Source organism: Pieris rapae, chromosome Z (assembly GCF_905147795.1).
Source record: "Pieris rapae chromosome Z, ilPieRapa1.1, whole genome shotgun sequence".
Classification (NCBI taxonomy): Eukaryota; Metazoa; Arthropoda; class Insecta; order Lepidoptera; family Pieridae; genus Pieris; species Pieris rapae.
In genome coordinates, this window is record NC_059534.1 from 7,293,564 (window position 1) to 7,318,524 (window position 24,961).

Sequence of the window (24,961 nt, forward strand, 5' to 3'; positions counted from 1 at the left end):
TAATGTAGGTATCTTGGCTTTCACATCAAAAGCTTTGGATGTCTCATATAACACTTTCAGATGTATCAGAAGATGAGGACTATTCGGTTAGCTTAAGTGCGGTATTGCGGCAGCGGCGCGCCAGTGTACGCCGGTCGCGAAAAGGTCGGGCCAGACGGCCATCGTCACCTTTTCTTCCAGAAGACATTCACCCGCGAAGACGATCTTCTGTGTTTACAACCAGCTCTGGAGAGTACGATTATCTTTTCTTCCATAACTTCTTTATTACATAATATACATGAATAGTGATTGGGTCATCTGGGAACAATCTTCCAGAAATAAATAAATCGTGATATACATACCAAGCATATTCCTTACCTTATATATTTTATTTTACTTTTCTTACAATAAAGTTCTTAAAGGAGAGTGTAATTTTACATAAATATAAAATCTATACCTGCCTTTTGATCTCTATCTTATATGGCGGTATGTTTTCAAATTATTCTCAAGCGGAATTTTCTTTTAAGTCAACGTGTTAGTGACGTAAGCGCCGAACTTCTATGAAAAAATCGAGTTGTCGTATAGAGGTATTAATGAACATTAATTTTATTCACAGCACAGCAATATCTATTGAAGAACAACCCGTACTTACACAAGAGCAAATATTTGAAAATATACATTTGCATAAACAAGTTTTAAGCTCGGCAAAGCAACAACCGCTGGGTATGAGACGAAAACTTAAAATAGTTCACCAGGTAGGAATGGAATGAAATTCTGAAATGTACTTGCTTTTTATTTTTACTCTGTCTTGGTTACATGTTTTGTTGTGGAAATATATCGTTCGTAGTCCGCTTTATAGATATAGGTATACCCAAAAGCTGTTGATCATAAAAATATAAACTTGAATCTCTGAGCTCTGAAGCTCTGAATGTTCATTGCACAACCATGTAAAATAAAAATATTAATGACTAACTTCCAGGCTAAAGGTTATATCAAGCGCCACGAAGGTAAACTCCAGGAGAGACTCGCTCAATCCAAAAGCACAAGAGACATATATGCAAGATTTAATATCCTTATGGCAACAGTAAGTAATTTAAAATATGTAGTTTCAATAGCGCTGGGATTATTCAAGTTAGATAACACATTGAATAATAAACGTGTCTTACGATGAATAGAGGCATACAATTGCTCATTCTTAGCGACATATCGTGTTAAACGATTCCACAGATGAACTTAAGATAAGTTATTACTTATCTTAAGGTCATCTATGGAATCTATGGAATCGGGAATGCTATATTTAGCATAATAAGATTAACGAAAAGTCGAGTAATTTCTTTAAACATTAGCAACAAACTTTTTCTCATGCCATAATACTCAAGAACGATTAAAATTAGTTTCCATTTCAGAAATGGCAACAGTTGAAACGAGAAGCTGCAAATATATCCAATCTACTGATACCTTGGGAATTACGAATCAAAGAAATAGAATCACACTTTGGATCCGTTGTCGCATCTTATTTCACATTTCTGAGATGGCTATTCTGGATTAATTTAGTCATCGCTTTCATATTATTAGTTTTTGTTATAGTACCTGAGGTATTGCGAAAATTCTTTATTTATTATTATTTTTTATTTAATATTACTAATATATACTGATTTTGACTTATGACTCCAAATGTGTGTTATATGTTATTGGTTACTGGAAATCGCTTTTTATACCCACTTACTTCAATAAAATTCTTTATTTTTTCAAAGTACCTATTTAGATGTAAGTTTTTTTACGTCTCCGGTACTTCATTAACAAATCGCATATCAAACCTATTGCTGCCATAATGCTTGTTCATATCCGTTGGAGTGCTAAATCTATTTTTAATTACACTTTGCCGGAGGTTTCAGCCCTTATTAATTCTTTCAACAAATTGGGCTAGTGTCCTTCAGTGAGGATTGCATTAACTTATTTACTTGTACCGTAACTAAAACTATTTAAATGAATTTTAGTACCTCACTGCAAACCCTAAACTGGATGGTGAAAGAAAAATTATAATGGAGCATGAACGGCGTAACGCGACCAATCTACTAACCCTATGGGAGTTCGAAGGCATCCTTAAATATTCGCCTATATTTTATGGTTATTATAGCAACGTTGAACGATCAGAGTACAAAATGCCATTAGCTTATTTCCTAACTGGCTTGGTGGTCTACGTTTATAGCTTCGTCGCCATATTGAGGAAGTAAGATATATTTAGAACATTTATTTTTAGTAGTAACAACTTATGCGAAGCATGTTTGATGATCAAAAGCAAGTATATGTTTGATGATTAAAGTTATTCAAGCTTTCATATAATTTGCTATATATTAATAGAATGGCTGAAAACTCTCGCATGTCCAAACTTTCCGAAAAGGATGACGAATGTATATTCTCATGGAAACTATTTACTGGATGGGACTACATGATTGGAAATGCAGAGACAGCACACAACCGAATAGCTTCAGTTATTTTGGGGTTTAAAGAAGCTTTACTAGAAGAAGCAGAAAAGAAAAAAAATCCTAGGAAGTAAGCAAAAAATAAGGCCTTTAACTATTAATATTGCGTGTTGTAACTTTTAATAATCATTATTTATTTTTTTCAGTTGGCGCACTATAAGTCTCAGGGCATTAGTAAACTTTTGCGTCGTAATTCTTTTAGCAGTATCGGCATATGCCGTTGTAACTGTGGTCACACGTTCTGACAACTACCGTGGTAAGACACCAAGTTGGTGGCATGAAAATGAGACGACAACTGTAGTCACAGTGATATCGATAACATTCCCATTTTTCTTCGAATTCTTGGGCTTTCTAGAACATTTTCATCCGAGAAAACAACTAAGATTACAGTTGGCTAGGTAAAACATTATAAGTTAAACTTTTAATACTGTTTCAAACGACTTTCAAACTCACAAATATCTTCGTTTTTTTTTCAGAATAATGTTGTTAAATTTGTTGAATTTATACTCGCTAATTTTTGCACAGTTTAGTAAAATTGATGGCATGTGTAAAGAGTTGGTATCATTACAACCAAGTTTATTAAATAATAATACCAGTTTTAATATCCGAGAGCCCATAAATATTGATAAAAACTTTGCAACATTTACATGTTCTGAAGTAGATGTTCCTTGTTTGCCTTGCCATATGACAACTTTTCCTCCAAAAGATTATTTTCAAAATATTGAAAGTACTGAGAGGGCAATTATATATAGCTCTCAAAACCCATACGCAGTAAAGACCAGTAATAACCTATTGAAAAACAAGACGCTACGACGGCGTAAAAGAAATATAGTTGACAAAGAAATCGTTGATGGTATGAGTGTTTTAGAAAAAGAGTTACAAAGATTAAGAAATTTGAGTATGATTAAAGAAAATGACGAAATTGAAGAGACTTCGGAAATATATGATTACGAATTTTATGATACGGGTGAAGATATAACAAACTATACCATTGATACATTAACCACTGCATCCATGGGAGAAGAAACGACATATTCGACGCCATTATCATCGGAATTTGACGGTGATTACGATAATTACAGTATTTATAACTTTGAAAATGAACTGACTACTCTGTCAGAAAACGATTTCATTACTGAGAATGGGTCTACGATAAGCGATATTACTACAGATATCGAAACAGATACTTTTTCACCATCTACTTCACTTTTCCCAACTTCAACTCCGTCATTTAATACTGATGAATCAAGCTTCACAGTGTCCTCTTTGAAGGCAGATGAAGTAACAACGGATGACGTAACAACGGATGTCGTAACAGATTTAAACGACGCTTCTGGCACGACGGCTCATAAAATAGATATTAATGTGCTTTGGGAAACGAAAACATCATCTAATCCCGATATTAACTATTCAGTAAATGTTGACTATGTGGAAAATGAAAAAAATAATGCTATATGTCCTAACATATCGTTTAATTGCTCCGTTAATTGTGGCGATCAAAATGTAACACAAACATTTTTCATGTCTAACTGTGTGCTTGTCGACATTAAGTGCTCCGTGAAGAAATGTATTCTAAATCAACCCCCGGTGACTAGTTTGAATAAAACAGAGTTAACTTACGTGGACTCTGTTTATTACGATAAATCTAAGAGAAAAATGTACAATCTCACAATAGCAACAAGGAAAAAATTACTTAAATTATGTTGGGAAACAATGTTCGGTCAGGAATTAGTTAAATTAACGATGATGGATTTGGTAGGTAATTAATAATATGATAATTTAACAATCATAATTTTTTTCCTGTTAAGTGAATATATTATTTTTTCAGGTATTCGTTCTTTTAGGGACTCTTTTTATGGACTTTTTCCGAGCATTAATTGTCAGATATATGAATAGATGTTGGTGTTGGGATCTCGAGAAGAAATTCCCTGAATATGGCGATTTTAAGATAGCTGAAAACATATTGCATCTTATCAATAATCAAGGGATGGTTTGGATGGGAATGTTTTTTTCCCCTGGTCTCGTCGTCCTAAATGTATTCAAATTAATGATAATGATGTATCTTCGATCATGGGCAGTTATGACTTGCAATGTTCCTCATGAAGTAGTGTTTAGAGTCTCAAAAAGCAATAATTTTTATTTAGCACTCCTGCTCACAATGCTATTTTTATGTGTGTTGCCAGTTGGATATACGATTGTTTGGGTAAAACCCTCATGGCACTGTGGTCCATTTTCAGAATACGATAAAATATATAAAATATTAACAACTAATATATACAATATCCTTCCAAAGAGTTTAAACTTTGCATTAGAATACATTGCTTCACCTGCTATAGTCATTCCATTATTGGTCTTGCTGATCCTCATAATTTACTATCTCACCTCTTTAACTAACTCGTTAAGGGAAGCAAATAATGATTTAAAGGTAAGTATTTTTTTCTAAATATTCAACAAGTAATACATACTTGGTTTATGCAGATGTGTTTAACGACTTCATTATCTTAGACACAATTGCGTCGAGAGAGGACAGAGGAGAGAAGAAAAATGTTCCAACTAGCGGATAGAAGACGAGGAGGATCTTCTTCGATTGATAACACTCCATTTGGGAGATGGAAAAAAGCTCTTCCTTCCTTTCCAATGAACAAATCTATTGACTCAGAAGACAGAAAAGCCATGTCATGTGAAAACAATACTAAGGAAGTATTGAAAACGACAAAAAGACAAGGTATTTTATTTTTACATATTTTTTTCTTAAATCATATTAAAATAAATATAGTAACCGGATTTTTTTATAAATCCTTAATCACAATGATTTTCAGGTATATTTGCTAAAATTGTTAGCTTAGCTTTAGATAGGACAACAAAGGATCATATTCCGGTTGTTCTTTCTCCAGATGTACAAAATGGTGATGATGAAACCGACACTGATTTTCATGAAAATTTTCCTAAAGCGATTTTGCAGCTAAAAGAGAATGAAACAGTTCACAAAGATAATGAAATAAAGAAGCGTAGCTTAGTTGAATTCAAGACGAAAATAAACGAATTATTAACAGAAGTAAGACAAACGAGCCAAGAAATAACTGATATTGATGTGGAGCGAAAACCCCAGGCAGAAAAAGAAATAGTACACAGAAAGCTTAGTCGAAAGGAGACATCTGAGTCTAGCAATCAATCTAAACAGTCGGACTCTATAAGTTCAGTCATTCCGGTTATAACAATAAGCACTACGGAGAGTGACGAAGAAATTCTTCAACAGACAAAAGCTGGCAATGTTGTCCTAAGCATAAAATCTAAAAATATCTCTAAAGAAAACGAGGAAAATAAAAAACATGACAAACGGGATTCTTTGAGAAGAATCAAATGCAGTTCAGATCTTAAATCATTGCAACGACAAAGTAGTGTAGAAAGTATAAATGACACCAAACTCATTAAAGATATATTAGGAAAAAAGGACGGAGACGGAGGACACAGATATCAATATTCACTATAATTTCAATATACATATTTAATTTGTTTAATAATAAATAAAATTCGATTACATTTTTCTTTAATCAACACTGTGTTAGAGACGATTTGCACGTCATCAGCGAGCCATGGCGAAGTGCAATTTACATTTTAAGTACATTTTATATATAGAAATGTCATTTCTAGGCGAATTACGACGTTTTCTAAAATCCCAAAAGCGATGAAATCTTATTTTATCGTATTATTGAAATATCTTAATGCATTCTGTAATATATTGAAATGAGCTGGAAAGTGTTTACCAAATGTTAGAAATAGATAAAGAGAAATAATATGATTTTGTTTATTACATTGTGATTCTGAAAAAATATAATTATACTAAGCTACGGAGACAAAAGTAACCTTTTTTATTGAATTTACAAATTGAATTATTTTTGAGTTATTTACTGTATCATAATCACAAATTCTGATCTAAGTATTAATATCTATATTCAGAATCCGCGTCTCACTTAAATATATTGTTGTCGTTGTATGTGAAATATTTAAACTGATCAAGGTAGCTGAACTGCGTCAAAAGTAATATTAATTAACTCATATTAAATAAATTTTAAAAAGAAGTTGTTCTTTTTTGCCTTCAAAACCAACTACCACGACTATTAAAACTAGCCAAAATTGGGAAATATACACTCATTAATTATTATGCAAAAATTATTACGTAACTTTTATCAAATTATTATAAGAATAGGAGTGCTAATAACTTATGAAACTGCACATTAAAATTACTTTACGCAGTAGAAGCCCACTAAGCCTTAGAGCGTTTTCACATTACCCGATCCGATATCGGTGTCGGACGCCGATCCGATATCGGGGTAAGTAAAATGTATGAAATATGTACCTGTCTTTCATATTGTCCGGCCCGATATCGGATATCGGAGCCGACACCGATATGCTGACGGCACTATCGGACACCTGTGAGCCGTCGGGCGATAATGTTTGTATGTGTGCTATACGTGTATCTAAATTGTCTCTGTGTGCGTAGACCCCGATGCGTGGCGGCCATTGTTTACAGTTTGGTAGTCATCATGGCGTCGTCTTCATTTAAATACGATATAATATATAATATAAATACGATATAATGAGATGAATTAGCAAATAATTGAATGTGGATTCACTCATACGAAAGTAATTAAAAAACTTGCTAGGTGCTTTTTGTAGCTTGCTAAAAAGAGTATAAAAAGCTCCCTCTGAATATCTAGCTTCCACGATGGGATGTATCCAATACTGTCTGTGAACAGATCTTTTTTTGCGTCTCAAATATAATAGATACAGCAAATAAAGTTTTCTATTATAGTCTGCCATGATGACCTGCGCGCACTAAGCTTATAGAGCAAATGACCGTATCGGAACGATTTTGTCGGAAATATGTGAAAATAGCATATGGTGTCGGCTAATCGGATATCGGTTATTGGGTCCTACACCGATATCGGATCGGATAATGTGAAAACGCTCTTAATCGACTTAAAACTCGTCAAACAAAAACGTCATATTTTTAACAGTAACATGCCGCAAACAGATTAAATCGCCTTCCCAATGTCTAACATAATTACAAGCGAGTCCCGATCCCGTCCTAAAATTATAATATTCCCTGAATTCGATAAAAAATAATCTCGCTAGTGGCCACTCGCCACCCCTCTCAAAGCCCGCAGCGCTAATACCTCGACATTCAGCGACGGGACGGCGTTCGCGCAACATGGCGCGTGTTATCGCGCTTCTCTTATTGTGCGGCGTCGCGCGCGCAGAAATTTTAACACCCCCGTACTTTAACTTAGCGCTTGGAAAAAAGATAACTGCAACAGCGACCTGTGGAGACGAAGGTCCCGAACTTTACTGCAAACTCGCCGGCGCCAACGCTGATCACGATGAACACGTTATTCAAGGACAGGTTAATATTTTCATTCATTTTTAGTTAGACACTTTATGCGATCAATCAATATTTAAAGGAATGCATGATGTAGCTTACTATATATTACTACGATATAAATTTAATTGTAATTGTTAGGTGCATTTTATGTTATGACTCATCAGTAAAATATAGATATATAGGTAGCGTAGGCTCTATGGTACAACCCTCTAAACCAGCTCGGTCCTTATGTTCGCTACTGAAGTCTGGAATAAAGTCTTATAAATATTCATGTTTTATAATAATCCTAGCACGAGCATGATTACATTAGCTTCAAAATGTAGTAATTTGTTTTGTGTCATTAATTTAAAAGTTGGCTCTGATAAGGTCTGTGTTTCAAAATTTTATATAGCACACACAGTAGATAAGGAGGAGGCTGATAGGGTCTTATCTTGTACGTCCTGTTGTCCCGCCATCCCATTGATAAAACATAATTTAATAGCCCGATTACAATACATAAATTCTTTTGATATTTTATGTAAACTAACTCTATATAAATGCCTAGTCAGCGAGCATTTAGTTGTTACGTCTTTTATTTACGCGAATATCAATCAGCTATCTGATAAATATAATTATGAAATTGTTATGTGACGGTAATAACCCGTTTTTGATTTTTTTTTCCTATTTAACAGTTTAAATAATGATTATTACTATGTTGGTTAAGAATATATTGTAGATACAATAAAATTGAATGTTACATTTTTATACAATCATCTTACATATCTAATATTCAAATTTAATTCAAGATTACCAGGTCAAAGGTTATTTATCTCCATGCCGTTACACTTTTCTTATCAAAACTTGGAAATGTGTAATTTGATAACAGCTTCCAAATGCCAATGTAATAGTAATAAATATGTACTTTCGCTATACTAGTCCAAACAATATATTATAATAAGGCATATTTTATTTGCAATAATCTCTGGCTCTACTAATGAGATTGAAAAAAATTATTCCTATTAAAACGCTACATTTCTCAGAAAAATAATGACATTTTTAGTGTCTTATTCTAAATTCGATTTTTGTTTTTTATGATCATTGCAATCGATTATAATTTTTGTAAAAGAGGAATTTATTGAGTTGTGTCTTTTTCACACGAACGAAGCATCGCAGTGTAGCTAGGATATCTTACATAAAATCAAGTAAATATTATTAATTACAGTTATTATATGAAAAATTAAAATAAACTAATCAAACTACCTACTACCACAAAATCCTGAAATTTATCTATGAACTGGGCAAGAGATAACTCATGTTCGATAACATGTTGCTGACCCACGTTGATCCCGCTCTACCATAGAAAAATCAGCGGAGTTAGATTTAAGTAGGCATAAACATTAATAGTTACACGATCCTATGTAAAAGAGACAGAAAACGATAATTAGTTTTCAACGTCATTTACTGGGGAATGCTTTTACAGCAATTCATATGAAAGCGTATACACGACGTAACATGATTCTCAATAGCATGCAATACAAATAAAAACCAAGCAATATCAAAACTCAATTTAGCTTCGTCAATATTCGGCAAAGGTCGGCGAAACTCGCCGGTTTTTATGGACATGTGGTAGCCAAATGGTTATCTCGTCTTTGAATCGCTTTTGTTTCATTCTAAAGCGGCACAATGAATCTTTTTGTTTTTTGTAGATACAGCTTTTGTGTGTTTCCAAAAGAAAGAGAACTATATTGTGTGAATGAATCTTTCTGTTGGGTTTCAAGTCTTTTGTTACACTATCTCATTGATAGTTAATATTTGTTTTAGAAATTTTGAAAAAAATTGCCTACTTATTGAAGTATATAAGTATAAGCTATAATTAATATATAAGTACATAAGTATAGCGAATCTAAAGTGACTCAAACAACCTGCACAGCATATTTTTACACTCTCTTACTTAAAGTAGCCATCACAAAAAACTTCATATGACCGCCAAAATTAACATTTTTTTTAAGAAAAATTAATGATCATTCTGTGCCTAACAACTCAAAACAGATTGTGTTTACGAAACGAACCTAGGACTTCCGGAATATACGCCTCATATTACGACTTAGCTGAATTATTGTATGAAAAGAATTTTATTGAGTTGTGTATCGATAATTGATAAAATATTTTATAGGTTTGCGACATATGTGACTCTACAAACGAAGCTAAGAAACACCCGCCAGAATTTGCAGTCGATGGTATGGAGACATGGTGGCAGAGCCCTCCACTATCTAGAGGCATGAAATACAACGAAGTCAATCTCACCATTGATCTGGGCCAGGTACTAAAATTTAATTAAGACAAATTCATTACACCGATATAATTATATAATTGGATAAGGTTTGGTATGCTATACCTATTGTTAATCAAGAATGCGTTTGACAAAGACATCCCGTCCGACATGATATGTCGTCAAGGAAAACTGACTTGTTTTTAAATATTAATAATATTTTAAAAGATATAATTTGTATATTCTTATGTAAGTATTATGGTACAAATCAAAGTAATTAGATTTCTCATGATTTATGATTACTAAATGTTACATATTATAGAAAATGATGCCTTCCTACCAAGAACGATAATGCTCTGTAGTAATCCGGGACATTTGCCTCCTAAAATAGTTCTAATAGATGTACTGCTGAAAGGGCATTGACCTGACATGATGACATCGCTGTTGGGTAATTGTAGAGACTTATATGTAGGATATTTGAATACAGTAATTATAATTATGAATGCTTTTGTCATTATTAGAAATGATGTTTTAACCTGAGACTTTGAATTCAATACCTATGAAAAGTAATATAATATATGCTTATTCTCATAGTAAAAAGCTTACAGTAAAATTGCAATAAAAGCGACGGGGGATCGTGCTCCAAACTTTCGTAAGCTATTCACTGTCATAAGCTTTGCGACCACAAATAAAATGTTAGCTAATTAAAGTTAAAATGCAAATTTGCTACTGCGAAAGTTGTATTTGTTGCTGAGCGACGTCGAATAGTTTCATTAGGAAATTAATACATTTGAACAATGTACTTTGTTTGTTCATGACAATATCGTCACCCGTTTGCCCTAATATAAACAGATAACTAATTCCGCGAACATTAGCGAAGGAGACCATAATATAATTACATTATTTACTTAGAAATGTACAGGCATGGCACTTTGAATGATAAATTTGGCACACAATCTAATAATCTTATACCTATGATATTGTATACAAAATTTTCGATCTGTATATGCTTTAATGTGCACTGAAGTATTTTTTATATACACTAATTCGTATTATACGGAGATGCTAGTTGAGCTATTATATGCTAGCGATGATATTTTGCCACTTAATTTTCTTTTTATTAGGTTCTAAAATATAATCGAATGAAATATTTGTTGGTCGGTCCATATTATGAAGTATGCTTTAAGATACATTGTTTTGCAGGAATTCCATGTGGCGTATGTGTTTGTCCGAATGGGGAATTCACCAAGACCGGGTCTTTGGGCGCTGGAAAAGTCTACGGATTATGGGAAGACATTCAAGCCTTGGCAATATTTTTCTGATTCTCCTCAGTAAGTATTATATCCTCCTCATACAAACATTATTTATTTATTTTGTATTTACAGCGAATTATACTAAAAATATCACTGACTATGGAATACACAATATATAGAAAAGATTTAAACATTTCAGAAACATGGGAAAAATGAACTTAAAAAATATATACAATACATTTAAATAAATATACGTAATAATAAAAACATCTTATTTATCAGAAAGGAATTAAGAAAGAGTCTGGTCATCTAGATTTTATAAAACAGTGAACCTGCAATGGTCATAGCAATATTAATAAACACATTAATTTATTTAGAGACTGTGAAAGATACTTCGGGAAAACAAGTCTGCAACCAATCACAAGCGACGACTCAGTAATTTGTAGCACGGAGTACTCAAAAATTGTCCCATTGGAAGGCGGGGAAGTAAGTGAAATACTCTACCTTCTAGAAAACTTTTTGTAATAATCTGCTGCTACTAATGATTCTTGCATTTCTTTATGCAAGCTATGTCTAGCTCTTCATATTATTTAATATAGATTATGTCTTTTACTTTGCACTTCGAAAGCAGATGATGGGATAGGATCGTGCCTTCCCGTTTAATTGTAATATATGAGCCTGAATCTTCGTTATCATTATTATTAACTATATGGAATTAAGGTACTTACTAAGACCGCTAATTTTCGGCATGTAAAATAAAGTCAAAAAATTCATACATAAGATAATAATATAAATATATGTGCATCCTTGGATATTTAATGCTTCCTTGCTCGCGAGAAACATTGCGAGCTTTGTGGTGTGATGTTTTTAAAGATACAGTATGTAATTTCAGATCCCAATATCTTTGCTGAACTACCGTCCGTCAGCCAATAAGTACTTTAACTCATCAGTATTACAAGAATGGACCCGTGCGACAAACGTAAGACTTCGTCTGCTGAGAACGAAGAACTTACTGGGGCATCTTATGTCTGTGGCACGTCAAGATCCTACAGTTACAAGAAGAGTAAGAATTTTAATATATACAACACTGTATATAGATTTAGTAATAAATTTTACATATATGTGGATTGCAAACTTTACTCGTATACAATTAAATAATAAAGACGTTATTTTAAATTAAAGAGAATTCAAGTTATATTGACATGCTACAAAGAATTTTTATATAAAAACCAACTACGAAGTTAAAAACTCACTCACTTTCAAATGGCGTTGTTGTTGAAAAGTTGAGTCCTTTATTAGCATATAAATGTTTTATATGATTTCTAACATATAATTTCAAATAGATGTATGTACTATGAAGTACATATTAAAAAACTATAAAGTTGTAATATATACTTATGTGAGAAATATAAATGTTAAGCAAGTTGATACATGATTATTACTCTAATTATATTTCTAATATAATTGTATATTTTACTCGAATTTAAATAACATTTTGTTTACAGTACTTCTACAGTATAAAAGACATCAGTATTGGTGGTCGCTGCATGTGTAACGGACATGCAGACACTTGTGACCCAGCTGATCCGGAAAGTGATGCAAGTATTTTGGTGTGTCGGTGTCAACACAACACCTGCGGTCCGCAGTGTGCTGCCTGCTGTCCCGGTTTTGAGCAGAAAAAGTGGCGAATATCACAGAGTTGGGACCGATTTGCATGTGAACGTAAGAATTTTGGTGCACAATAGATAAGGCACAAGAAAAATGATAAATCAATAAATTAATGTTTCATTATACTTATTTTACAACTTCTCCGTAAGTCAATTTATCGAGCGTGAGGTACACAAGGATCGTTGGGTAAATAGTATGTGGCCTGTACATAAGATATTTGCCAAAAAAATTAAGTTGACAGGATAAATATCTTCAGCTTAACGCCAATTTTTAAAATACAAATATTAGATTTTACTATTTACTAACTCTACAATATAAACAATACATAGACCTAGTTCCGATTTTTAATGTAAAAATAATTTTAGGAAACATAAATTCAGATGCCATGGTTCGTAACATATTTCTTTTGTATTAAAACTTTTTTAAACATCAGTTCTCGCGAACTGAGTGCGCGCATATCGCGCTAAAGAGCACCACACCATTGCATCGCATTTGCCACATTTGGACGAACCCTTAGAAGTTTCTCAACTTATTATTTGTTTAAAAATTAAATTGTAATTACTTTATGTAAAAGTTACTTTGTATAAAGTTCCTCATTGCTTTTAGATGAAGCCTTATCTGACTTCAGTATTTAGGTTCTGTATTATACCTTTATATTAACCTGATAATATTATGATGACTTAACTCCATAATTTTAAGTATACTTATAAAAACCGTAATTATATTATTTTCTTGTTCAATTAGCATGCAATTGCCACAATCACACTATGGAATGTGAATACGACCCAGCAATTGATGAGAAACGATTATCACTTGATATCTATGGCCGTTATGAAGGTGGAGGAGTTTGTAAGAACTGCCAGCATAATACCGAAGGCATCAACTGCAACAAATGCCAACCCACATTCTATCGCCCCTATGGGAAAAAGTGGGATGATATTGATGTGTGCCAACGTAAGTGTTCTATTTAAAATAAGTATGAACGTCAAGATAGATGATTCTGATAACATCTCTTCAACAAGTGTAAAGATAATGGTGTTATGTGTGGTTTTGTTTTTAAATAGAAACTGGCACCTCCTTTTTTAATACGCGACTTGTGTGATAGTGTAATTGCTAAATACTTGGGACAGTTAATTAGAGATTAAAATTCTCATGAACTATCAGATATAAAATTAATCTCCATATATTTGTAGCTTGCAACTGCGATCTCCACTATTCTACTGGTAACTGTGAGGAGGAAACGGGTCGTTGTGAATGTAGACGTGAGTTTAACCCTCCTAATTGCGACTCCTGTGCGTATGGGTATTTTGACTATCCTAATTGCAAGCCATGCACTTGCAACTTAAATGGAACAGAGGGACAGCATTGTACTCCTACAGATGGTGTTGTAAGTTCAAATTATTCATTTACATAATCTGTTACACCATACTACAGTTTTTATTATATATTTTTTTTTACAGTGCCCCTGCAAATATAATTATGCTGGCCAATCTTGCGAGTTTTGTGCTGATGGATATTACTCACCGGAATGTAAAAGTAAGTAACAGTTTGTCAGTCACTGCTCCTGAATCTTTCCTAAATATTAACATGATACATTAAATACAGTTTTATATTATTCTTTTTTTCAGACTGTGAATGTAACACTGTTGGATCAGTATCACAAGTGTGCGACAAGGATTCTGGCAACTGTACGTGTAAAAGCAAATATAGTGGACGCACTTGCAACCAATGTGAAGCTGGCTATTACAACTATCCAACATGTAAACGTGAGTATTAGCCTTTAATTTATTATAGTCTCTTAGTTATCGACTATAAGATAGTGTTGATGTATAAGAACATTTTTAATTATAGGTTTTGATATTGATAAAGATTATCTCCAAACATTGTCTTCATCTCTTCTAGTTAAGAACTATGTCTATCAAACTATCACTACTATCAAAATGTCTTTAACAAATTTAAATTGTTGATTTTTTGATTAAGAGATTACAAACAAATAAAAATGCTTTTATTATTTTTAGATTGTAATTGTGACACAAGTGGGACTCAACCTAATATATGTGATGATGTTACTGGTCAATGTATCTGCAAAGTTGGTTTTGGGGGTGCTCGTTGCGACCAATGTTTGTCAGGGTAAGATGAACAATATTGTGTTATAAACAGTATATGTATAAATTATATAATGTATGTAATTATTATTTAAACGTCCGTGTTTAAAATAGTGTTTACATTCTTTGCTTCTTTTGAAGTATACTGATTTAATCCCTGAACACTGTAATTGTAGAGTTCCCCTCCTGGATCAGGTCAGGAATTACACAATGTAAACACCTCAGTCACACACACACAGTCTACTACCAGGGGTGTCAGTTGTAGAGCCTAAGAACAAAACCCCTGCTATGAACATATATAATTAAGCAAGAAAAGGAATAATATATTTCGCGAAACTATCAATGAAAATTTGGTAAAAACCTGTCCAAATAGTAGCAGTAGTAGACATGAGACAGTGTAGTGAATAGTTCTAAGATATGCAACCTTTTTAATATACCATTTATTTTAAAATTCCGCGTCCTCTGCAGGTTCTACATGGAAGTTAAGGGCCGCGAGCGGTCATGTGTTCCATGTAACTGTTCGCCTACCGGATCTACGTCAACAAGCTGTTCGGCGGATGGAAAGTGCAATTGTCTTGTCAACTTTGGAGGAAAACAATGCGAGCAATGCTCCCCCGGGTACTACAAATACCCGGAGTGTCTGCGTAAGTTAATATTTGATTTACTACTTAACAAGTTAATTAAAACTATTTGGCTTAATCAACTCATTGAAATATAATACAAGTTTGTACGGTTATTATTCTTTTCTTTACCGGGGAATTAAAATCTTACATCTGAAAAAAAAAATTAATTGTGACCATTTAACAGGCCATCACAACATGCTATATGCTTTTTACGGCCATTATTAACAGTCTTAAGAACTACGTAGTCGCTCCCAAAGTTCTGTCATAAATGAAAATATGATAAAAATAAAGATACTGATAAGTTTTTAATGAGTGATGTAACAATTTACAGTAGGTAATTAAGGAATAGAAATGACTTATTTTTAATACAGACCGTTAAGCGCTGCGGCCTGTAGTCGCAGCACGCAACATATTCTTGTCGATTTTAGTGACCGATTTTTTCATCAGACTCTCCAAATTTTTATGGGGTTTATACAAGCCACTGACAAAACTTTGGGACCAACGACGTATAAATATATATTTCCAAAAATATAAAGTAAATGTAATATTGTAATGTAATTGAAAATGTAATATTTCCAGCTTGCAATTGTGATGAATCCGGAATGATAGGTTCAACGTGTGACGACAATGGTCAGTGTCATTGCAAATCCAACTTCGATGGCACAAAATGTGATAAATGTAAAGAGCAATTCTACAACTACCCAGCTTGCGAAGAATGCAATTGCGATCCTAGAGGAGTCATTGCTTCATTCTCCGGTACGTAATTCAAAACGTAAAAAACACTGAATTTATCATTGACGATGTTAATATATTTTTATGGTACCTTAAAATTATTAAGAAAATTTTGAATGACGCAATCTTTCTAGTCACATATTTTTGCTTTATCTACATTTTATTGGGATTTATTTGGTCATCCTATTCGCCCTACATAGTTCAATAAATTACATATTTTCTAGCTATATCATTTATACCGATATTTTTTTATAGGTTGTGGCTCAGTTCCCGCGGGAGAGTTATGCCAATGTAAGGACCGTGTACAAGGACGCATTTGTAACGATTGTAAAGCCCTTTTCTGGAATCTCCAAGAATATAATCCGTATGGATGTGAAGGTATTTGAGTGACAGTCACATAGACATGACAAAACTATCTAAGATTTACGATTTCTTCTAGTTTTCTTCTTAAGAATTTTATGAAACATCAAATATTCTCAGTTTGCAAGCCTTCACATATATTATAACATATTGAGAGTATTCTTTGACATATAATTTTTGATAATTTTAGAATGCGACTGTAATTTGGCCGGTACATTGGGCGGATTGGGCGATTGTAACACTCGTAGTGGGCAGTGTACTTGTAAAATGCACGTTGGCGACCGACAATGTGATGTATGTCAGGATGGATTTTACAGCTTACAGTCACATGATCTCTTCGGTTGTACTGGTGAGTCGTTCACGTTTGTCGTTAAATTATCATTTTTGTTCATAGTATATTGTGAGCAGTAAATATGTAATTTCATTGACATATATTGTCTGTATGAAAGTATTTTATAATTTAAGAGAAATAATATTACATTACAATTTGTAAAACAAACATTGCATATAAGCTATTCTTGGGTCAACTTTAAATAATAGAGGATATTATTTTTACTATATATGTAATAACCACGTATAAAAATTAAATGAACAGGAAATAACTAAAAGGTATGCTAAATCGATGAAATGTAAATGTTAAAGAGAGGGCTAACGTCTGGCGTCTCCAGGCGTTACTAATACGATTAAGGAAAGACAGAGTGAGCGAAATGAACAGCCTTGGCTCCTACAATTATAATTTTATGGATCTTCTGATAAATCACAAATATTTATATTCTTTGATATTTCCTTATAGCTTGCGACTGCGACATCGGTGGTTCGATTGATAACAACTGTGACAAAACCACTGGGCAGTGTCGTTGCCACTCTCGCGTAGAGGGCAGACGTTGTGACCGTCCAATAAGAGCCCACTACTTCCCAACATTGCATCAATTCCAGTACGAGATAGAGGAAGGGCTCACACAATCAGGGCCCGTAAGATATAGGAACTCGGAGGACGTTTTCCCGGGCTACTCGTGGAAGGGATACGTTGTTTTCTCATTGCTTCAGGTAATTTTTAAATAGAAAAACACTAGTAAAATAATCTGACATATTGAACAATTGCGTTGTCAGCTGTATATTATTAAAGCATGTCATAGGTTAATTACAATGTTAAAATCATAGCCAAGACTGTTAATACTAGTAATATTTGATTTCCCATTATTAGAAACTATAAATTATGTCGTCAGCAGTGATAAAGCCGCAGGTGATGTTTTACTCATATATTTAGATTATAATTGCTGCTTTGATAATGTAAAATTCCTAAGCAACTTTCTTCCTTTCTCCAAGAAATCAAATTAAAAAAAATCCTCTGAATTTCTCTGTTATGTGTGTCCTTTTTATATATGTCGTTGTTTACTAATTCTTTCTCCCCAACATATAACATAAATACGTAAAAAAATACTCAGAGATAAGTAGATATATAACTTCTAATGAACTTCAAAATGTTTACTTAATGACATATACTGGAAGATAGAGATATAAAATTGTATATTTTAGTATTATATACATAATTTCCTAGTCAAACTAACAATTTATCAACAAGGAGTTTCCCCATGGTGTTTAAATGTGTATTATTGTAGTTCTGAAATTGTAAGCTCTCTATTCGCATGTTATTCCTTTCTCTCGCACACTATAAATTTTATATAGGTGATTTCTTTTTTGACGCAAGAACAGCTTTGTAAGTATAGATATTGTTACAGAATGAAGTAATTACCGTAGCACATATTGACAAGTCCTCGCTTTACCGTATAGTGTTAAAATACGCGAATCCTCTGCGGGATCCCGTCACAGCAACTATAATTATAACACCAGAGAGTGTGGTGGACACGCAGCAGAGGTAATAATAATTACTTACTATTTTTGGTACTAAACATATATTCCTTTTAACAAGCTAAAAGCTCTATATAAACTTTAACTGAAACCTTTTTATTTATGTAAAATTACCAAATAAACTTATGTAACTCATACATTTCAAGACAAACCCTGTAAAACTTCGAAAATACTCCACTTTGTTTTGCATTGTATTTTTTACATTTCTTTGGATATTTGCACCATGTCAGCGTGCGACTCTCATACCTGAGATCCTAGGTTCGATCCCCGGCTTGCACCAATGGACTAGTGTGGCGCGTCTTCGTGGATTGCACTATAACTGCAGTCCTTGTATACTACTTAATCTGTAATACAAAAAAATGGTATCCAAATTATATTCCTACTAAAATCAAAAAAGCAAGTATATAAGACGGTTTTTATACACACACTAGTGAAACCGTATAATCTGTGGTCTATACAATTTTAAATACAATTAATATATTCACAGGTTTAATGTATATCTTCGACCAACAACCCAACCGCAACTTATGACGGTACAATTGGAGAAAGGAAATGCTCCGGCTCCATTCGTAATGAACGCAGGAAACTGGACCGTCACTATTAAAACTACAAAGGAGATTATGATTGTGAGTAATTTTGATTTACATTTCAATATTATAATTCACTGAATTTTATTCCCGAGATCTTTTGTTAAGACAGACAATGAAAGCAATACGCGATACTTCTTCAGTCGCCCTCTTCATTTCAAAAGGTTGCGTTAGTGGCGCCACTCAATTTCCTTCACACTTCCCTTTATTCGGCAAGTATACGATACACCAATGGAATACTATTAATAAGATTATTTTTCCAGGATTACTTTGTCCTCGTTCCTGAAGCCTATTACGAAGCGACAGTTCTAGTAAAAGAAGTAGACAAACCCTGTATTATTGGAGACAAGAAACTGTGCAGACACTTTGCCTACCCGAGCCTAAGTGGGAGATCCACTGCTGACGTTACAACTTTGGTCACACCAGTAAATGAATATATCAATGACCCGGATGTAAGTAACTAGACTTTCTTTTCATTATAAATTATTTGCTATTTTAAATAAACGTATCGGTTATAGTAATTTTCTTAAATACTTTAAACTGTTGTTTGGTGTGTGACTAAAAGTTGCAACCAACTTTTCACTTGGCCTACTTTATCACTATAATTTCTTTACAGCAACTAAAAGAGTACAGCGTGGGACCAAATGATATACCGCTATTGAACGATGCTCAAAGCGAGCTTCAATTCAATCTGAAGATAGACCCAAGTGGTCCTTACATCCTAATAATCGAATACGTCACACCGCTAAACAAAACCGCATTGACGACTATGACACAATCCAACGACGACTCCTACAAATTCTCTCCAAAGGGAATAGTGGCCATAAAATTCAAGTCCGGAGATGGCCAGGAGTCGTACGCCTTAGCCAATTTAAACGATTGTCCGTTTACATCACCCTGTAGACAGGTTATTTTGGATGATCTCTCGAAGATATATGTGTTTAATGTTCAAGATGCTAATAATGTCATCTACATAGATGTGAGTATTTTGTTAATTTATTCTATCCTTCGTATATGCCGTGAAGTTAAGTACATATGTGCGTACAAAAGGCATAAGATTTATATGAATTTTTTAAATAAAATATATTCGACGAGATATATGTTTTAATTCTTAATTTAGTATGTATTACTCGTGAAAAAATCACAAAAAATAGTAATTTTTAGATTTTATTATCATGTAATACAACGGATTAATTTTATTGAATTTTGATTTTAATATGTAAATATTATTTATGTATTGTGAAAACTCAGTCATAAAAGAATTAAGAGATTATGTTTATTCAATATATATAATTTTGGTGATACTATGGAACAATTTTAGGGGGATATTGGTACTTTAGCGGGTATTAAGTCTATAGTTGCTATACCAGAGGCTGAGTGGCACTTAGACTACATAACCCCGCGGCCATACTGTCTAAGACGCGAAGGGAAATGCGTGCCTGCTGTGTTCTCTGCTGCTGTTGACTCTAAAAAGGTACCTTTTTTTTCTATTTATGTCTGTGCATTTAAAATTAAAAAAATTTCATGTCACTGCCTAAGTATACTATTTACTCACTCGGCTGACTCTACTACCCAAATGTGTCTTGACCTCCGAAACTTCCAACGCAGGGAGCGTCCTATGCTTCTGCTTGGCTCCCGCTAATTGCTTGATTTCAGTTGTAGCCAGCAGTACGAGTGGTATGCTTCACGCGCCCCAACCAAAGTAGTTAGCGTTTACTAGGCTAAAAATAACCCTTAGATAAAATCATGAACCTCTGGTGTTTTAATAATTGTAATGTTTGGTGGTTTTACGCCAGGATATTATGAAAAATGGTAGCTGTAAAATTATTTCTTATTACTACTTATAACAGATTTCACCTAGTACGACAAGAGCTTTTCATTATTCCGTGACGAGTGATTTCAATTGTATATAAATAGGTTATTACTTGTAATTTACAAATTTATTTTTAAAAAAAACACAAAGAAACTGTCATCTAATTTCTATGACATTGTTAAGACAACACAAATGATTGTAATGCTAATATGTGACATTGTTTTGTATATTAAGGTTGAAATCGAGTCCGGACTGGGAGGCGACCGGGAAACGCGTCCACAAATTCTTGACAACTCCACCATAGTCGTTTATTTAACGTCTCAATCAGAACCCATCAAAATTGAATCTAAAGTTCCGAAGCCAGGGGATTATATATTTGTTGTACACTATTATCAACCAAATCACCCAGGTACATATTCAAACCATTAATGAACACTATTTTTTTAAGAATAGCGCCATCTATCTTAGACTGCTTAAAGAAAGAAATATCTGATGACGACTGTTTACAGGAAAAATGTCTATTGCGATGTTAATCTTTAAAACGCATACAACGTTAAAATATTTAAAAGTATAAAGCCCATGAGCAGGTACAAACCTTGAAAAATTTATTAATAACTCAAATTTATTGATCTTTAAAAACAAATACTAAATCGTTGTCTTGATACAGTCAAAACCGTTTATGACGACATCGTTTAGTACAATAGATTTTATATAGTTACACAGATAAATATGTATATTGTATGTATAAAGCTCATGAGCAAGTACAAACCTTGAAAAAATTTATGAATAACTGAAATATATTGATCATTAAAAACTAATACTAATTTGTTGTCTTAATACTGTCAAAACCGTTTAGAACGAAAATAGATTATATAATATATTATACTATATATATATAATATATATATATATATATTATATATATATATATATAATATATAATATATATATATATATATATATATATATATAGTCGGTATAAATTCTATTGTAAAATAAATAAATCAACCGGGACTTTGGTCAATATCACCGGTATGTTGTTGTTAACGATGTCGTCGTAAACAGATTTGACTACATATAATATGTATATACATACAGTCGGCGGGTAAAAGTCTGTATTATACATATATATATATATACACATACATAAACACAGGTATATATGTATATAGTATGTATAAAGCCCATGAGCAAGTATAAAACTTGAAAAATTAATAACTGAAATTTATTGACCATTAAAAACTAATACTAATTCGTTGCCTTGATACAGTCAAAACCGTTTATGACGACATCATTTAGAACAATAGATTATTATATCACAGGGATGTTGTTCTAAATATAAATATATATATAGATATACATTTGATTTTGGTCAATATTTTTATTTTTATTTATTTATTTATTCCAGTAAATTTTTCTACCTTAACAGTTACAACTAATGCGATAGAATTCGAAAATATTCCACACCAACTATCCTACATACAAACATTAACAAATTAAACTTATATTCCTAAATCTTATAACTAACAATATATATTAACATGTATGCTGTTCTTAACGATATCGTCGTAAACAGATTTGACTGCATATATATACATACAGTCGGCGAGTAAATTTATATATATATATATACTAATTTATTTTCATTTACAGAAAGTGCAATTGATGTGTCCTTGACGACTGAAGGTCAAAACTACAAGGCCACAGTTCCAGTTGAACATTGCCCTTCTAACTCTGGTTGTAGAGCCTTGATAACATTAGCCGATGGAAACAAGCAATTCCCGATTAATGAAAACTTTACTATACAATTTAAGGTTAGCTTCTTAGTATATTTTTTTTATGTTTATTAATAGATGGCGTTGTTATTGTTGTAAACTACGCAGTTAAAAACGTGATAGCGAAACATTTCCAGAACTTTTATAGACGGTATATAAGAGACAGGATTCATTTTGCTGGAGACTTTCCTGTAGTGCTGTATACTGCAGGAGTATTGTAAATTTTATTTCAAGTAGAGGTGATTCTTAAGTGTCTACTGGCCTTCTATTATGATAACTACTTATGTCTATTCCGTAAGTCAAGTTATTTTTCATATATTTAATTACTTAAACATATTTTTAGATATACTTTGCATTATTTTATTTTTTTCGTAAATTGAGTTTTTGTGTTTTAAGTATGAACTGTTGAAACACATTTTTATATTAACGTCCATTAATTTATTTTATTTTAAATAAATAATTAAATTGTATACTGTATACTTTCCCGGAAAATTTTGATAAAATAATGCAATGAAGTTGTTTGTTCAGTCGGGTTTAAAAGAATTGTTTATGGATCACTTTTAGTTAACATGATTAAATATACAATTATATATAATACTGGTAAAAGGTAAAGGGAAACTCACAAAATTTAACTTAAAAACCTTATTTTTTAAAATTATTTTATTCTTAAACAAGTAAAAATAAATCTAAATTAAGCCATCACTCATCTAAACAAGGAAATCATTTTCCTCTGCATATTTAAGGATTTTCTTTATTTTTTTTTATTGTATTAATGTACCAATTCGCTTCATAGAACTCCATCCAATTTTCTCCCAACGGTTTCTTTAAGAAATTTTGCACGTATTTCCTTTTTTTAACTAATTGATTTAAGAGAAATTTCTTTACGTTTTTTTACATTTTCAATTCTAGATTATTTTCATAATCAATAGATATTTTTATTCTTATTAATACTACTAAGCGATCTCCTTAAGGCAATCCCAATTAAAGAAAATAATTGTATAAAATAATAGCACGAATTAAAGAAAATAATAGCAAGAGCGTGAAACCTAATTTATTTTTTATTTTTTAAACACTTCGTTGCAAGTATACAGAAAATAGAATAATTAAAATAAATAAAACTGACGAGCTTATCGCTTTCGAATCACTTCCAGGCAACCACTTATGTTTCTAATACAAAATTAATAATAATAATACAAAAAAGAAAAGAAATCAATGTAATTTAATATTAATAACGACATCTTAAACTCATAAATATAAAAAACAGAAAGAAAACGAAAAAAAAGACATATAATATAATACAATAAAATGCACTATTTTCAAGCTTTGTATATTTTTGTATGAGGGTTATGATTGTTAAACAAAAATCAATCTTTTATTCGAAAATCTCTAATTTGGTATTGATTGATGTAAAAGGGCAGTAATTATAGACCAAAAGCTGTAGTAATTCTGTAGGAAAAAGTCAATCCGTTTCACATTTGGGGTGATTTATTTTGTATCTAGACTTTTGTCCACCGTAACCGTCGCAGACCAATTTTATCTATCCTATTAATCTTGGCGGTAATTAAATAATCTGTAACTAGAAAAATTACAAAAATCAATAATACGTACGTTACATTTTAACACTTGATTTAAGTTATTGTCGATTTCCGGATAAATCATACTTCGGTGAAATACCGAGAATACGGTAAGTACATATATTTGCCGCTGACCTAAATAAAGACTGCGAAATAAGAACAGAATAAATAAAATAAAGACTAAAAATGGAATAAATACAGAAAACTACCTACCTGCTCATTTACAGTAAGAAACCGACGTTCCGAATTTTTTAATATATCTTTTTGTTAAATGTGTTTGTCAGTTTTGTCTTACAATTTTATTTATGAATAAATAATAAATACCTTTGTTAAGTATGCCTCAAAAAAGAAGATGAAATATGATTCAAATCTATAAAAAATATTAACCTAATAATTGTATTGAAAACTTCAAATCCTTTCTGCGCAGAAGGATTATTAAAGTGAAATCCGCATACAGGATACCCTACTTTACATTCATTGAATTATTCAAAAGAGAAAAAAACAGGTGA

The 24,961-nt window shown here is 32.4% G+C and overlaps 2 protein-coding genes across 2 annotated transcripts in view; both read left to right on the plus strand.

Annotated features, from left to right (window-relative positions):
• Window positions 1–38: 38 nt before the first annotated feature.
• Window positions 39–6,247, plus strand: LOC111000409 (transmembrane channel-like protein). Its single transcript, XM_045634281.1, has 11 exons — window positions 39–232; window positions 596–734; window positions 959–1,063; window positions 1,386–1,574; window positions 1,977–2,209; window positions 2,341–2,532; window positions 2,609–2,860; window positions 2,939–4,217; window positions 4,291–4,887; window positions 4,968–5,187; window positions 5,282–6,247. The coding sequence occupies exons 1-11, from the start codon at window positions 39–41 to the stop codon at window positions 5,950–5,952; spliced, it is 4,071 nt and encodes a 1,356-aa protein (XP_045490237.1). The 3' UTR covers window positions 5,953–6,247.
• A 1,391-nt stretch (window positions 6,248–7,638) lies between these two features.
• The window catches only part of LOC110999452 (laminin subunit alpha), a 47,400-nt gene continuing 30,077 nt past the window's right edge, over window positions 7,639–24,961 (plus strand). Inside the window, exons 1-23 of the mRNA XM_045633962.1 lie at window positions 7,639–7,866; window positions 9,998–10,144; window positions 11,297–11,424; window positions 11,724–11,832; window positions 12,239–12,409; window positions 12,852–13,068; window positions 13,759–13,968; window positions 14,208–14,401; window positions 14,475–14,550; window positions 14,643–14,780; window positions 15,033–15,144; window positions 15,588–15,763; window positions 16,322–16,498; window positions 16,730–16,852; window positions 17,025–17,183; window positions 17,628–17,881; window positions 18,574–18,710; window positions 19,191–19,329; window positions 19,554–19,742; window positions 19,907–20,269; window positions 20,612–20,764; window positions 21,338–21,512; window positions 22,757–22,917. Coding sequence (XP_045489918.1) covers window positions 7,675–7,866; window positions 9,998–10,144; window positions 11,297–11,424; window positions 11,724–11,832; window positions 12,239–12,409; window positions 12,852–13,068; window positions 13,759–13,968; window positions 14,208–14,401; window positions 14,475–14,550; window positions 14,643–14,780; window positions 15,033–15,144; window positions 15,588–15,763; window positions 16,322–16,498; window positions 16,730–16,852; window positions 17,025–17,183; window positions 17,628–17,881; window positions 18,574–18,710; window positions 19,191–19,329; window positions 19,554–19,742; window positions 19,907–20,269; window positions 20,612–20,764; window positions 21,338–21,512; window positions 22,757–22,917 — 3,900 coding nt within the window. The 5' untranslated portion in view covers window positions 7,639–7,674. The remainder of the gene's footprint in view (window positions 7,867–9,997; window positions 10,145–11,296; window positions 11,425–11,723; window positions 11,833–12,238; window positions 12,410–12,851; window positions 13,069–13,758; window positions 13,969–14,207; window positions 14,402–14,474; window positions 14,551–14,642; window positions 14,781–15,032; window positions 15,145–15,587; window positions 15,764–16,321; window positions 16,499–16,729; window positions 16,853–17,024; window positions 17,184–17,627; window positions 17,882–18,573; window positions 18,711–19,190; window positions 19,330–19,553; window positions 19,743–19,906; window positions 20,270–20,611; window positions 20,765–21,337; window positions 21,513–22,756; window positions 22,918–24,961) is intronic.

Bases quoted from the DNA above. Each gene is read 5' to 3' on its own strand.
- LOC111000409 (XM_045634281.1), top strand. From the start codon at position 39: ATGTCTCATATAACACTTTCAGATGTATCAGAAGATGAGGACTATTCG. The intron at 1,064-1,385 runs GTAAGTAATTTA...TTTCCATTTCAG, and splicing joins TTAATATCCTTATGGCAACA to AAATGGCAACAGTTGAAACG. The intron at 2,210-2,340 runs GTAAGATATATT...ATATATTAATAG, and splicing joins TTCGTCGCCATATTGAGGAA to AATGGCTGAAAACTCTCGCA.